Raw genomic sequence first — 14,326 nt, forward strand, 5'->3', positions numbered from 1 at the left:
ACACAGTAAATTATGAATAAACATTTAATGTACTATTTAAAAAATATTTAATATGCTTAAATAAGTGAAGTACTTGTTATTAATGTTATTTAGCAGTGGTGCTGGAGTCAGAAAACACAAAAGTGAAACGTTTGAAGTCATATTGCAACAAACCACTATCAATGTAGTTTGTGTATCTTGTTATTAAAATACATCCCATTTGTAGCTGCTCCTTTTCTAATCCCCTAACAGATATATAAATCTGCTTCATATGTACGACAATGACCTTTTTATTTCACATCAGTTCTAAAGACAGTGACTTATTTAATGAGCAGTGGTCAAAACCAGTGGTAAGCAAACTAACTGCTTCGACAATCATGTATCTGTATCTAAAGCTTATTGTGTGTCGTGAAACGCCCTTGTTTACTCTGTGTTATAAGTCATATTGGGGAAAGCATCTGCTAAATGAATAAATATAAATGTGCATGTATAGTTTGTGCTTTAACATGGCAAAGATCTTTCCTATTTGAGCAAAGCTGACACAACATCTCAAACAGAAAAGGCCTGGGAAACGAGTACTAGGTGTAACAGCGGAGAGCTTGCTTTCGTTTTCAGTTTTTCAAGTTAGGTAGCACATACGCCATTTGCTACATACAAATTAGATTTGTGAGCTCATTACTCACGCTATTCATCCATCTGTACATCAGTAATTTTCAGGAACTGCTTATCCACTTAGGACAGCAATGATCCAGATGGATCAGTGCAGCAATAGAGGGCATGGGGCTCTGAGCAGATTGGAAGGAATTTATTTTTTACCTAAACTGGTGCCTTTATGCAAGATGATTTAAAGATGTTTGCGTTACAGCAGGAATGTTTTGGAAGAAGCCTGCAAACTTGGAAACTCTTGATGCAAATGCAAAATAGGAGCCTAGAAGAATTTACGTTAATTTCACAAAGAGGCTGTAGAGAGCAGGTCTGTGAGGGGAAAGCTGGCCATGAGCGTGAGGCCTGCAGTGTTTCACTGTTAGGATAACAAAGACTTGGAGCTGGACATCATCCCGGCCAGCCTGACTGACCCGGAGGTGAAGCTCCGGGACCCGAACCATGAGGTCAATGAGGAGAAGAGGAAGTCTGCCAGAAAGAAAGAGTGAGTCCTGAAAGATCTGTTAAACGGTCAACAACGCCTTAAAATAAGCATCTTGCCTCCAAAATACCAGACGATACACTTGGCGTTTTTTCTTTAATCTATTTAGGCCAAGTGTAGCAAAATTTATTGCTTGGGCTTAAGAAACTTTCAGATGATTTGGTATGGAGGCATAATGTTCATCCTACACTTTTTACGGTATTCATATTGTGATTAGCTTTGTGATATATTTTTTAGGTTTATAATGGCTGAACTTCTTCAAACGGAAAAGGCTTACGTCAGGGACTTGCACGAGTGTTTAGAGGTAAGCAGTATCTCCAGGGACCCTTGAATGGATTCATTTTCAAGAGACATTACTTTCACATAATCAAGTAAATCAAAGATGTTGTGGATGTTTATTATAATTCATCTCGACAGGTTTCTGGAAAGAGGCGCGCACATATACACTTGCAATCAATAAGCAATAATGACCAAATTGCACCCGGGAGATGGAAGGTCATTGTCTGCAGTGGTGCATGATGGGAAGGTTAATTTATTTTGTCTTTCTGCCCTAGACCTACTTATGGGAGATGACAAGCGGGGTGGAGGAAATTCCGCCGGGAATCGTCAACAAGGAACATGTCATATTCGGGAATATTCAGGAGATTTATGATTTCCACAATAAGTATGTGACTATAGGATTTTTTCCCAGAAGGATTTTAGCTAAACATCTCACACTGACTGTTTTGAAATATTCCCGTGAAATTTCTAAGATGCATAAATTACAGTTTGAAACTGTTTAACACTGAACAAGAACCAAGTGAAATGGCTGTATGCCTCATATCCATTATAAAACTTTAGATAAGTTGGAAAAAAACTGATAAGATATGATATGTAAGGCATGATGTCCAACCAGTACTCTTAATTCATATCACATTACGTACAGTATGTTGTATATGCAAAGTAAATGCTGGTATAATTTTTTAAAATTATAGCTATTTGCAGTTGTTGTTTTAGCAATACTTATAATTTGTAATTTGTTTTTATTTCAGCATTTTTCTGAAAGAACTTGTGAATTATGAACAACTTCCGGAAGATGTGGGACATTGTTTTGTTACTTGGGTAAGGTGTTGAGTTTTTTTGAAGTTTTTTGTTTTCAGGCATCATTTAGCGCAAACATGGTTCTGCGCCCCATAGTTAGGTACAGATGTGTAAAAAAATCTCTTTTTATAGATGCATGCAGATAGTCACGTGATTGTTTCTGATGATATTGAAGCTTGAGTGACTCTCGAAAAATGACAAAGTTAAATTTACTTCTCTGTGACACTTTGGTCCTGGATATATACAGAGTTATCAGTGTAGAATTTTCTCTGTTTTCTTTGCAGGCTGATAAATTCAACATGTATGTAACATACTGTAAAAATAAACCAGATTCCAGTCAACTCATCCTGGAGCATGCTGGGACCTTCTTTGATGTATGTTTCACTTTTGCTGTTCTGTGCATGTTTCTTAAGTTATACTCTTTTCACTTTGTTTCTGGTGCAATTCTGTATGATTATTATTATTATTTATTATTATGTTTAAATAAACACTGTAGTAATTTAGGAGACCATAATGGGACAATACACCCAACTAACAGACAGATGGAGCCATGGAGCTGTTTATTATCTGAACTGCAAAGTTTGTACTTGTATTCCCTTGTTCCACATTCCCTCTTGTCTACTGTTAGGCAGCGAGTCTAATTAATTACAGACATTACAGACTTTAGTGCTACTTCGTTGTAAGTCCATTACAAAATTTATGAACTCCTGTTTCTTAACAATGTAATTAATTCTGCAGGAAATTCAGCAGCGGCACGGCCTGGCCAACTCCATCTCCTCATACTTGATCAAACCAGTGCAGAGGATCACAAAGTATCAGCTCCTGCTGAAGGTACGCAGTGTGAGGGAGCACTTTTCAAGAGGCTCTGTTCCATTTTGCCTGGTTTGAGGTGGGAAACCGTGTTGCTTTCGCTTCTCGCAGCGAGCGCAATGAGCTTCGTTCGGCTACAATCTGGAGAATTGCTGAAAACCTACTGTATATGTAATTATGCAAATTTAAATAAATTTTTTGCTTGTATTGTTTCAAAATGTTTTCCTGGAAATGTATTACAGAATAAAAATATAGAGACAATGTCTTTGTCCAAATTCTCAGGCAAAATCCTCCCAATGAACTGTAGACCATGTACCTGAAGTCTTTTGTGGAGCTGCCCCTTTTGTCTGTATTGGCTGACGATTCTTATTCTCCGTACCTTTGAAATGCCTGTAATGCTCTTTTAACTTTCTTTTGAAACATTTTTTACATGCATTATTTACAGCAAACAGTGCCGCTTAAGTTCATTGCATTTCTCGCAGGCACATTTACACATGGTCAAATTTACACATGAGAACAATGTCAGCTATGCAAACTGCTCTAAAGAAAATGCTCCCCAGTAAGTTAATGGACCTGGAAACAAAGCAGCGGAGAGCGACGGACCTCTTATCGGAGCTTGCTACTCTGTGGGCAGGAGCTGCTGACGTGCTGCGAGGAGGGGAAGGGAGAAATCAAGGACGGCCTGGAGGTCATGCTGAGCGTCCCGAAGAGAGCCAATGATGCTATGCACGTCAGCATGCTGGAAGGTATGAGAAGAGGCTGTTTGTTGGAGCAGACAGAAGATCTGGGAAGCAAGTGGCCAATGTTTCACGGCAGCACTCTGCAGTTAGAACATCATTCCATTAGGGTTCGCACAGTGGCTCACAGGGCTAAGGCCCCTTTAGCCAGCACAGCCGTGGCCTAGCAGATTGCACACTGAGTCTGAGATGTTTCCTTCTGAAGAGCCCTAGCGAGAGAGCAAACCTGGAGACTGGAGGACTGACCAGTCAGGGTATCTCTTCTGATGGCTATGAAGCACCTTTCCCGAGCAATCTCTCGCCCGCCTGCTGTGTAACTCCTCCGATCAGCACGGCACTGATGATTTGCACCTCAAAGAGAGATTTTACTCATGCACGTGGAAACGGCACGAAAAAATATTCAGACTCATATATCCTGTGAAAATATTAAGGTTCAGTTCACAGTTAATCCAAGACTGTCCGTTCTAGAATTGGTCTGGCAGCTTTGGTGACTGGTGTTGAATAATCTTACAGAACTCGCTGAGTACTCTATGATGTTACTTCCTGTAGGATTTGATGAGAACCTTGACGTCCAGGGGGAGCTCATCCTTCAGGACACCTTCCAAGTGTGGGATCCCAAATCCCTGATCCGGAAGGGCCGGGACCGCCATCTCTTCCTTTTTGAGATCTCGCTGGTGTTCAGTAAGGAGATCAAGGATTCGGCAGGACGCACCAAATATGTTTACAAGAATAAGCTGCTGGTAGGATGAGGCCTTCCTGCTGCTCATGTTGTCCCGCTTCCGCTCATACACATACACACAGACAAATATACAGGCACAGCATGCAATAAAAGTCCTTTATACTGGAAGCTACAGGGAAACCACCTACTGCATGAGTGTGTTCCAGTGAGAGCTATAGAGTTTGAATTTCCAATATCTTAAACGTTTTCAGTTTTTGCTATCGTGACTTCAAATAATAATAAAGCGGTTATTATAAGTCATGGTTAGAATAAGCTGTTTGAGGTGTACGTGCTTTTGGACACAGGTTGAGGTGGGCAGCAGCGTACAGGTTCCATTTTGGGTGAAAACATGGTGATTTTTTTATGATGAGATATCAGAGTAGCAGCGTGAGGTTCTGCATGCACCGTTTCAAAGATGAACGTGGAATCACTTCCAAAAGGGGGGTGAGGAAGGACGCCAGTGACCCAGATACGTAACAGGCACGGTGCGCTTTCCCCCAGGCCCCACAGTCCGGAGAAGATAAATGCTACAGGATGAGACTGCCGGGAGTTAATGTTGCAGTGAAAAGGAAATGCACGGCTGTATTTTTGCTGGCTGAGATGCCATCCCTCCTTATGTAAAGCAGGGTTTCAGAGGCAGCTTTTCTGGCTCTGGGTCTGTTTGCCCCCCCCACCCATTGGCCTCATCAGAGATTCAGCAGGTGCGCTCCTGAGTCGTCCACACCTGTCAGTTCAGCCTTCCCAGTGGAGCGTGAAACAGCCTGAGACCTGGGGATGGGGGGGGACCAAAAAAGGGATTAACGGGAACGAGGGTGGGGGCCAGTAGGTTATTCGAGGGTGATGTGAAAACGTGGGGTCTCGGTGTAATGAAAGACCCTCGGCGCCGATCTGTGTCAGGGATTAGAGTGCTTCTGAATCGAGGCTGCGAGATCCAAACACACAGCGGGTGCTGAATGTCTGTAATGTGAAGCAGATGGGAGAACTTTGAAGCCTTAATCAAAACTCCCATTCATAATGTATTAATGATGAAAGAATATGTGCGTGTCCGGGGCCAACTGTTCCGCTCATCTGAATACGGTCCTGGGGGGAAACAGGGAAATGAGATTTTACATTTATAGTCAGTGTTGTACAGCACACGTTTCTTTGTCTTAGCTGCGGGCTTAGTATTTTGAATATTCAAATGGATACACCTTCCAGGAGGCAGATGTCGCATGACATCTAATCAAGTACAGGATCTTTTATTCACCCAAACTCGTACATGCAGGTTTAGCTGGATTTTGAGTGTTCTTGAAGATTTTAAACGGTTTACTGTTATAAATTGTCTTCTTCAAGAAGTACAAGGCAGTTTTCCTTTCAATACTCCCACTTCACTGGATATATGTATAAATGAGAAATAAATACATAAATTAGAGCTAATATCAGATCAGTTAAAAGGGAAATTTCAGTGATCTTTGTATATGTTTGTGATGTTAGTTTCTCTATTTACCTGTTTTCAGACATCAGAACTGGGAGTAACAGAGCACATTGAGGGGGATCCTTGTAAATTTGCTCTGTGGGCTGGAAGGACCCCTTCGTCTGACAATAAAACTGTTCTCAAGGTATGGCCACAGTCATCCTGGTGTCTTTGTCATGCATCTCAGAATACTTTTCCATGCTGCCAGGAGGCTTTTTTCCCAGGGTGTAATCTCAAGTCATCTTAATTTCATCATCTTGGGCTCCAACAGTGTGCATGCACTGCAGTAAAGTAAAGCTAACGATGGCCCGAGTTCCACTTACGTACAAATATTATACTTTTGCGTCTAGTACAAGGAATCTCTGCTTGACACTGAACACTGAAATGGAGTCGAAGCCATTATGGCTCAGTGCTGTTCACTCTGACGCTTGAAGCGACCTTGCTGCAATGGGTGTTTCGCCATAACCCTGTCGGAGTGCCAGTAGCCAAGTAACCATGTTGTCTATATGTCAACTGCACTGATTCAGGACCACAGGTCATTCAGTGAAAAGTTTAAAAAACTTGACTGTCTGTCTGTAGGCATCAAATATCGAAGTAAAGCAGGAGTGGATAAAGAACATCCGGGAGGTAATTCAAGAGCGAATCATTCACCTGAAGGGGGCGCTAAAGGAGCCTATCCACTTACCAAAGACTCCCGCTAAGCAACGCAACAGCAGCAAGAGGTGAGCATCTGCCACCCCAGGGCTGCCTGCGGGTCGTGTTACGCGAAACATCGGTGAAGTTGTTAATATGTACTATACCATGAGTTCTAGTGACTCACACAATTTTACTGTTAAAATTAGACACGTACGGCAGCTAAATAAAATACAATGAAATAAATAATCACTTTTTAGTTTAGATGTTTGATATTTAGTATGTCACTTACTAGAAATTGGTTGGACACAGAACACCTGTTTGAGCACCTTTACTGTGACACTGAAGTGACTTAATTGTCTCACACACACTGAAACTGCTCATCCCCAAGTGGGGTCGCGGTGAGCCGGAGCGTAAACCGGCAGCACAGGGCGTAGGGCTGGAAGGGGAGGGGCCACACCCAGGACAGGATGCCAGTCCATCACAAGGCACCCCAAGTGGGGTTCGAACCCCCGACCCGCCAGAGAGCAGGCACGGGCCAAACCTGCTGCACCACCACACCTCCCATGACTTAATTGTGCTGTTTTTTCAGTGAATTTGGAAAGATGAATCTCCCTTCCATTTCACAAAAAAAAGAGTGCTATTTTGTATATACCGAGTCCATAGTCCTGGATATGTTTCTAATGTGCATTGTTGCTCCTCAGGGAAGCTGGAGACGATGCGGACAGTCAGGGTGATGGCAGCAGTCAGCCGGACACCATCTCCATTGCCTCCAGGACATCGCAGAACACAGTGGACAGTGACAAGGTAACACGAGCCACTTCCCTTTCACTGCGCATTATCTCCAAACTCAAATCCAGCCACATATGATTCATTTTAACCGCTTGCCTTAATTTCTTAAGAGTTACCTTAACTGCTGCCTTACAACATTGGTTGTTTACTAAGTTTGACAGCGCTGTCCTTTTTTTTTACCTTGAGTTATGACTACATACAGTTGGGATACCAGCAAACAAGCGCAGTCTTTAACATTTTCATTTGAGCTGAGCACGTTCACCTGACATGATCTTAAAAATGGTGATAAAAAAATTAATAAAAGTAAATGATACTGTGTCAAAAAATGACATCAGTCATTTTTTGTGACAAGAATAATGATGGCACAAAGTGGAATTTTATTATAGACATCACACCCCATAAACATCCTTCAGCATTAAGAGATGAAGCATGCAGCATAGGTTTTAAATACACATATTTTGTTACCTGAAGGCTGCCAGTTCGATTTCAAAAAGGGGCCCTGCTGTTGTACCCATGAGAACTTTATTTCAACTTAATTTTCGTTAATGACTAAAATTGTAAAATATTTCAGAAAATGGCCTCAGTTTAGCGGTAAAAGACAAAATAAAAAATAAAAATAAAGACGAAACACTGCACACACGCACAGAGTGACCGGCGCACGTATTATTTTACACATGAAAGCACCGTCCCAGTCACGCATGGTCTTGTTTATGAGCAGCAGCCGCGCTCGCTTTTCTGGGAGTGTGCAGTTAGCCAGTGTTTTTCCTGGGAGCATTCCGTCGTGTTGGTGATTTCGTGACCAGAGAGCAACCCTGGTCCTGTTACAGATGGACCCTGCCATTTTCTCATCACCCAGCCTGTGAAGCCTCTCAGGTCTAAGTGCACTCTGCTCTGAAAACTGATCCAGTTGCACATTTCACTCAGTGTTTTTGGAAAGCCATGAGGTTTTCCAGCCTCTATTTTTTGTAAAATCTATGCAATTTTTTTTTTTTTTGATGACATAAAGATGTATACAACATAGAGATAAAAAGGGACTGGACACACGGTGAATATGGCCTCGAAAAAAATGAAACGGTGTTTTTGGAAATAGTACCTGCTTGGTAGAAACCAGGCTGCAAATCCATTTTGGCAAGAACTTTGGCCTTGTATTTATCCCTGGGCAGCATGCTCCCTTTAATCTCCTCCAGTGTTTACAGCACACTGCGACTGAACCCTTTTTTCTCGCGTCACTGGGGTTCCTCATCAGAGCTCCGACTGTCCCTTGCTCTCGTTTCCGGGCAGTCGCACCGGTGCAAGAAGAGGGAAAGGAAAAGACATGCTTAACATGCATATGGCTTAACATAGTGACCTTTTTCGTGCATGAATTAGGGGCAGCAGGTAGTGTGCTGATTAGAGCCACCATCTTTGGAGTTAGAGGTTACTGGTTTCAGTCCCTTCTCAGGCAAGTTATATGCCCTGAGCTGCTCAAGTTAAAGAAAAAATACCCAGCTATAAAAACGGGTAAATAATTGTAAGTAGCTTTTCCTTGGAAGTTGCTTTGGAACAAAGGATCAGCTAACTCAAATTGAAATGAATATACTTAATTAAGGGGGTGCGGTGGCGCAGTGGGTTGGACCGCAGTCCTGCTCTCCGGTGGGTCTGGGGTTCGAGTCCCGCTTGGGGTGCCTTGCGACGGACTGGCGTCCCGTCCTGGGTGTGTCCCCTCCCCCTCCGGCCTTGCGCCCTGAGTTGCCGGGTTAGGCTCCGGTTCCCCGTGACCCCGTATGGGACAAGCGGTTCTGAAAATGTGTGTGTGTGTGTGTGTGATTACCTGACTTCCATGTGATTGGCTGTTAATATCATTATGACCACACACACAAACATTGACTGAAACCGCTTATCCCAGGCAGGGTCGCGGTGAGCCGGAGCCTAACCCGGCGGCACAGGGCCGAAGGGGGAGGGGACACACCCAGGACGGGACGCCAGTTCGTCACAAGGCACCACAAGCGGGACTCGAACCCCAGACCCGCCAGAGAGCAGGCATAGGCCAAACCCACTGCACCATCAAGCCCCATTGTTATGAGCAGAAAACTACAAAAAATTAAAACCACAAAAACTGTCAAACGTACATATTTGACACATTTTACTTACAGTGTATGAATGGCAAGAGTTTTTCCTGTTTTCTCTTATGCTTGTCTCAGTCAGTTGTTCCTTTTTGTAGAAATGTTTCAAAGCCATTTGCTTTTTTTTGCTGATGGTAGACAGCATGCTGTTGCATACAAACACAAGCTGTACAATTTGACCGATGGCTCATCCACCTCCTCTTTGTCCTCCTACTCCTCTTCCTCACAAACAGGGAATTTTTACCCTGACACTTGGAAGTCTTCAGAGCCTTCACTTTCTGCAAGCTTGATATTCTGTAGGGGGGGCGCAGTGGGTTGGATCGGGTCCTGCTCTCCGGTGGGTCTGGGGTTCGAGTCCCGCTTGGGGTGCCTTGCGACGGACTGGCGTCCCGTCCTGGGTGTGTCCCCTCCCCCTCCGGCCTTACGCCCTGTGTTACCGGGTAGGCTCCGGTTCCCCGTGTCCCTGTCTGGGACAAGTGGTTCTGAAACTGTGTGTGTGTGTGATATTCTGTAGCGTAGGCCAATGATAACAAATGGAATGTTCTAGAAAGCCCTTTCCAGTGGTCCATCTCCGATTCCGCCAGTAGGAAACCTTTCGTTCACACACATTCACTTTCTGAATGTAATTAAGACCATGAAAGGCAAGGATTTGATTACCAAGGAGGATTTTAACTGAGCACCTCAAATATGCATAGAAGTCTAAGAAGAAGATAAGTTCTGATACACTGCTTACATTTATTATGTGTGTTATGACTACTGACATGATAAGGATTTCTCACTGTGTTTCAGTGTTTGATCTGGGCTTTTGTGATCGTAGGTTCTTTTAAATCTTCACTGAACGGGCATCGCTCTTAAACGGTTTTTGCTGGTGGATGTGCCCTTTTTGGAGTAGTGTGCTATACAAAGCCAGCATTTTTCTCTGCCTCACTTTCTTGGCCATCACCACATTGAACTGAACAGGCTGAATGGCTTTTTTTCATTAGCGTTTGCAAAGCAAATCATATGAATCAAATGAATTAGCTCTTCCTCTCAGGCTGCTATAACAGGCCCATTCGGTGAGTATCACCGTTGCATCCGGGGGTCACAAGATTGTCCTCGTGCTCCCTCTCCCGTGCAAGGCAGCGTGCTCAGGATTCTCCCTTCCCTGGCTCGCTGTCCCACCGCCCCGGTTCACCAGGATCCCTCTGGCGGGGCACGGGCTGCTGGGCTGGGCGTGAGACCGTGTTGGTGTACCCGACGCCCAAAAGGAAACTGGGTATTTTTACTGCTTCCTTGGCTTTACGTGCCTGAAGAGGAGTCGATCCAGAGCCACCATGCCAAAGTGGATGAGCTTTAAACTGTGCAGGGATAGCATACGTGTAAGTTACAGCAGAACATCTTTGGGATTATAAATAATTAAAATGTACAAACACTGTGGTATCTACATTACTAATTGTGCTTGTGATAGTTTAGCTGGATTTGCTTCATAATGGATTGTATTTCCTTAAATGATTTTGCAATGCTGAAATATCCATGCAGATGTACGAAGGATCATTTTGGCAGAGTTTTTGAAAGATTATATTTAATAGATGTGTGTTATTTTTCACTTACTGAGGCTAGAACTTTGAACAGTCCCAGCTGACTAATGGCATCCTCTGTGCCTTGGCTTACGTTGCATTTTAAGAAAGTCTTTTGGATCCCAGTCCAGTTCGTCTGGAAATTTTGGCCAGGGGATGTACCGCATAGTGTGAAAATTATTTTTTAAAGCATGACTGGCCTTCAGAGAGCAGCTGAAGATATGTATCTGAATCCATTTCAGAAACAATACATTAACACAATGCTTTAGGGTTTTTGCCAGCTCAGCAAATTCTTTTAGTAAACCTTTAGACACACAGTTGTTCATTCTAAAGAAAGGTAAAATTTGTGCGTTGTTATACATAGATTTTCCATATTTGTAAAACATTTAGTCTGTTACATAGACTGTGTGCGCTATATTGTACATGGGGTGTTACTAATCATTACTGTCATATTTGACAAGAATATTATCTATACCGGGGGTGCGGTGGCGCAGTGGGTTGGACCGCAGTCCTACTCTCCGGTGGGTCTGGGGTTCGAGTCCCGCTTGGGGTGCCTTGTGACGGACTGGCGTCCCGTCCTGGGTGTGTCCCCTTCCCCCTCTGGCCTTACGCCCTGTGTTGCCGGGTAGGCTCCGGTTCCCCGTGACCCCGTAAGGGACAAGCGGTTCTGAAAATGTGTGTGTGTGTGTGTGTGTATTATCTATACCATGCTATAACATCTTATCAGTTTGGTCAACAGATATAGCTGTTTATCAGTGTTTATATTTTTCTTTTTGTACAAGCAGATGCTCCACAAAGTCCCGAAGCATTATTTTATTGGGATTTTAAACTTTAAATTAAATATATGTCATTCGGGACTCTGCATGAAAGGATCTCAGTTGAGCAGACATGCAAACCTGGGCACTGTTTACCCTTTTGTGATGCAGGCCTATTGTTACCAGGCAACCAGTCCTCGCCATGGCTGAAAAAAGAGTCCCAATTTTTGTCTGGTCCGTTGGCATGGCAGCTAAATACATTTTCTCTGTTTCTTTCTCTGGCTCAATAGTGAGATATGCATCAGCTAAACAGATCCATAATCTCAGCTGAGCTCTGAATTGCTCATTCAGTAGCTCTGTCTAGCACTGGGAAATGTGGTAAACAAAAGTACAGAGTACAGTTAATATAGAAAGCCTGTTCTGTCTTTGGCTATATTTCATACCTGTGTATTGCTATATATAAATCCAGTCAAACTCTGACCATTTCATTCTGCATCTTCTGGAATAGTATATGATTTATGTTCACAGAAACAGATTTGCATTTGGTTTTGAACTAACCGCATTGGTTTCAAAAACCAAAAGGGGGTGTGGCACTTTGGGAGGTTTACTCCTCTCAGTACCTTTGCCCAGCTCTGTTCCCAGAAATAGCAGTCCTTTTTGACCAGACTGTCTGAACGCAGTCCACTGTGGTGCTGGAAATCCAGACAGTTCACCATTTCCTGAGTTCACATATTCTCGAGCCTTCCATTCAAATACAGTCTGGCTCCACAAAAATGTATATTTTAAACTAGAATAAATAAAACACTCGCTTATTGACACAATAAGTTTAGATAAAAGTGGTTTTTCTTTAAAAACAGCTCTAGATAATGCATTAAATAGTTTTTTTTTTTTTATTTGTTTTGTGTTTTTTTCAGATTTGTTTTTATTTTCTTAGTCTGTGGAATATGCAGAAGAGTGCCCAAGATATATTTTGGAATAATTTTTTCCTTTGACTGATTAACTGCAGAAGACAACTGGGTGTCTGCAACATGGAACCATAAACTGTATACCATGAAACTGCTGAAGCAAACAGATACATGATACAATACAAGGGCAAACATTTACTGTGGTCATCTGGGGTGGTCATGTAGACATTGTCTAAGAAGTTCCAAAAGGGTGACCAGATATTCCAGAATTTATTTGGACTATTATACGTTTCCAGGGTTAACTGCTCAGGGACTGCTCAGCTTGAATATTTTACGAGTTCTTTCCTGTATCCTTTCCATAGTCCAATCAATTCTGTTGCCAGTGCAGTTTCCATTAGTATTTGGATGTCAAGAGACTTTTTAAAATAATTGTAATGGTTTAAAAATTACGGTTTCCAGCTTGTTTTGTCTTGTGAAATCCACAGCTTGTTTTGTCTTGTGTCTTGTGTGTGGAGAGGAGGTTTTACAAAGAATTTTCATTTGGAAAAACGCACATATTCCTGCCAAATGACATCTTCCAGATGACATATATTTATTCTCTAACACCTCATATATACATACTATCATTTCCTTGTCAATAAACACAGACAGTTCAAGCACCATCTGGTTGGTAGGACTTCCAGTCATTTGTGCATTACTAGCTTTTGCCTGATTTCTGTTTTAAGCAAAACCCATAGAGCCCATCTAAAGTCACAGAATGCGGCTTAGCGTATTTCTGCAAATCTGTGTCAAATTCAGTAAGAATTATTACCTTGTAAAGAGATTTCATTTGATTTGCCAGGTTCTTTTTAGATTTTAATTCGATCCAGTCTCGGGGCACATGAGTCAGTGCTTTTGTGTCTTTCTCTGTAATTGTCATATATGCCTATAGCTAGTTTTAGCATGAAGCTACAAACTGTAAACTCCTAAATAACAGTGGAAACGTTGTCTTAGTACTGCCCTTGGTTTATGGGTCTCGTGTGCTCATTTTCGTTACACGTTAATTTAGAAGTAATTTCTTTTCTATAGCGTTGCGGTGACAATAAAACGCAGCATTTAAAGTGATAACTAATTTGTCTGTCCGCTGTAGTGAAACGCCCTTGAATTAACATGCATGTGTGACACAAGTGATAGTTTGTGTAGCTGAAGCCAAACCAAAACCAGATGCTACTCGGTAGCACCCTTGCCGAATCGCCAAGCGTAGGCTGTTTGTATTGCATCGAAAAGGTTCGTATTTAAAAGGTGCAACTCGACTTGCACCGCCTGCTTCCTGCAGGTGCATCCACACCTGAGGTTGAACGGTAGTTATCGCTAATGTATGGAAACTTCTTTAAAGTGTTGAAATTCTCTGGTAATCTAATATTAAACATACAGAAGTGTAGTCTTGGTCTCTTTAGCATGAAGTAGGGGAATGAATTTCTGCATGCTGTCTCACTGCACTCGCTGTTTAAGAGCAATGGATCTGACTTGTTTGTTGTCACGTGAAAAATGAATATAACCTCTTGAGTGGTTTGATGTGCCACTGAGCCCCACAGTAATAAAAAGAGACCGTGTCACTCAGTGTAATAAGCTGAAACGGGTTGCCGTGTGTGTTAGGATGGGAGGTGGATTCTACAGCTGACA

General features: G+C 42.6%; 1 protein-coding gene across 4 annotated transcripts in view; it reads left to right on the plus strand.

The window, feature by feature from the left end:
- The window catches only part of LOC108927929 (kalirin-like), a 156,612-nt gene that overhangs the window by 105,330 nt on the left and 36,956 nt on the right, over positions 1–14,326 (plus strand). For all 4 annotated transcript variants that reach the window (XM_029257014.1, XM_029257012.1, XM_018741574.2 and 1 more), the window contains 11 exons: positions 1,008–1,126; positions 1,361–1,427; positions 1,678–1,787; positions 2,155–2,224; positions 2,488–2,577; positions 2,942–3,034; positions 3,648–3,759; positions 4,300–4,490; positions 5,965–6,066; positions 6,501–6,643; positions 7,259–7,361. In XM_029257014.1, the coding sequence (XP_029112847.1) occupies positions 1,008–1,126; positions 1,361–1,427; positions 1,678–1,787; positions 2,155–2,224; positions 2,488–2,577; positions 2,942–3,034; positions 3,648–3,759; positions 4,300–4,490; positions 5,965–6,066; positions 6,501–6,643; positions 7,259–7,361 (1,200 nt within the window). The remainder of the gene's footprint in view (positions 1–1,007; positions 1,127–1,360; positions 1,428–1,677; positions 1,788–2,154; positions 2,225–2,487; positions 2,578–2,941; positions 3,035–3,647; positions 3,760–4,299; positions 4,491–5,964; positions 6,067–6,500; positions 6,644–7,258; positions 7,362–14,326) is intronic.

Source organism: Scleropages formosus, chromosome 12, assembly GCF_900964775.1.
Source record: "Scleropages formosus chromosome 12, fSclFor1.1, whole genome shotgun sequence".
Taxonomy (NCBI): domain Eukaryota; kingdom Metazoa; phylum Chordata; class Actinopteri; order Osteoglossiformes; family Osteoglossidae; genus Scleropages; species Scleropages formosus.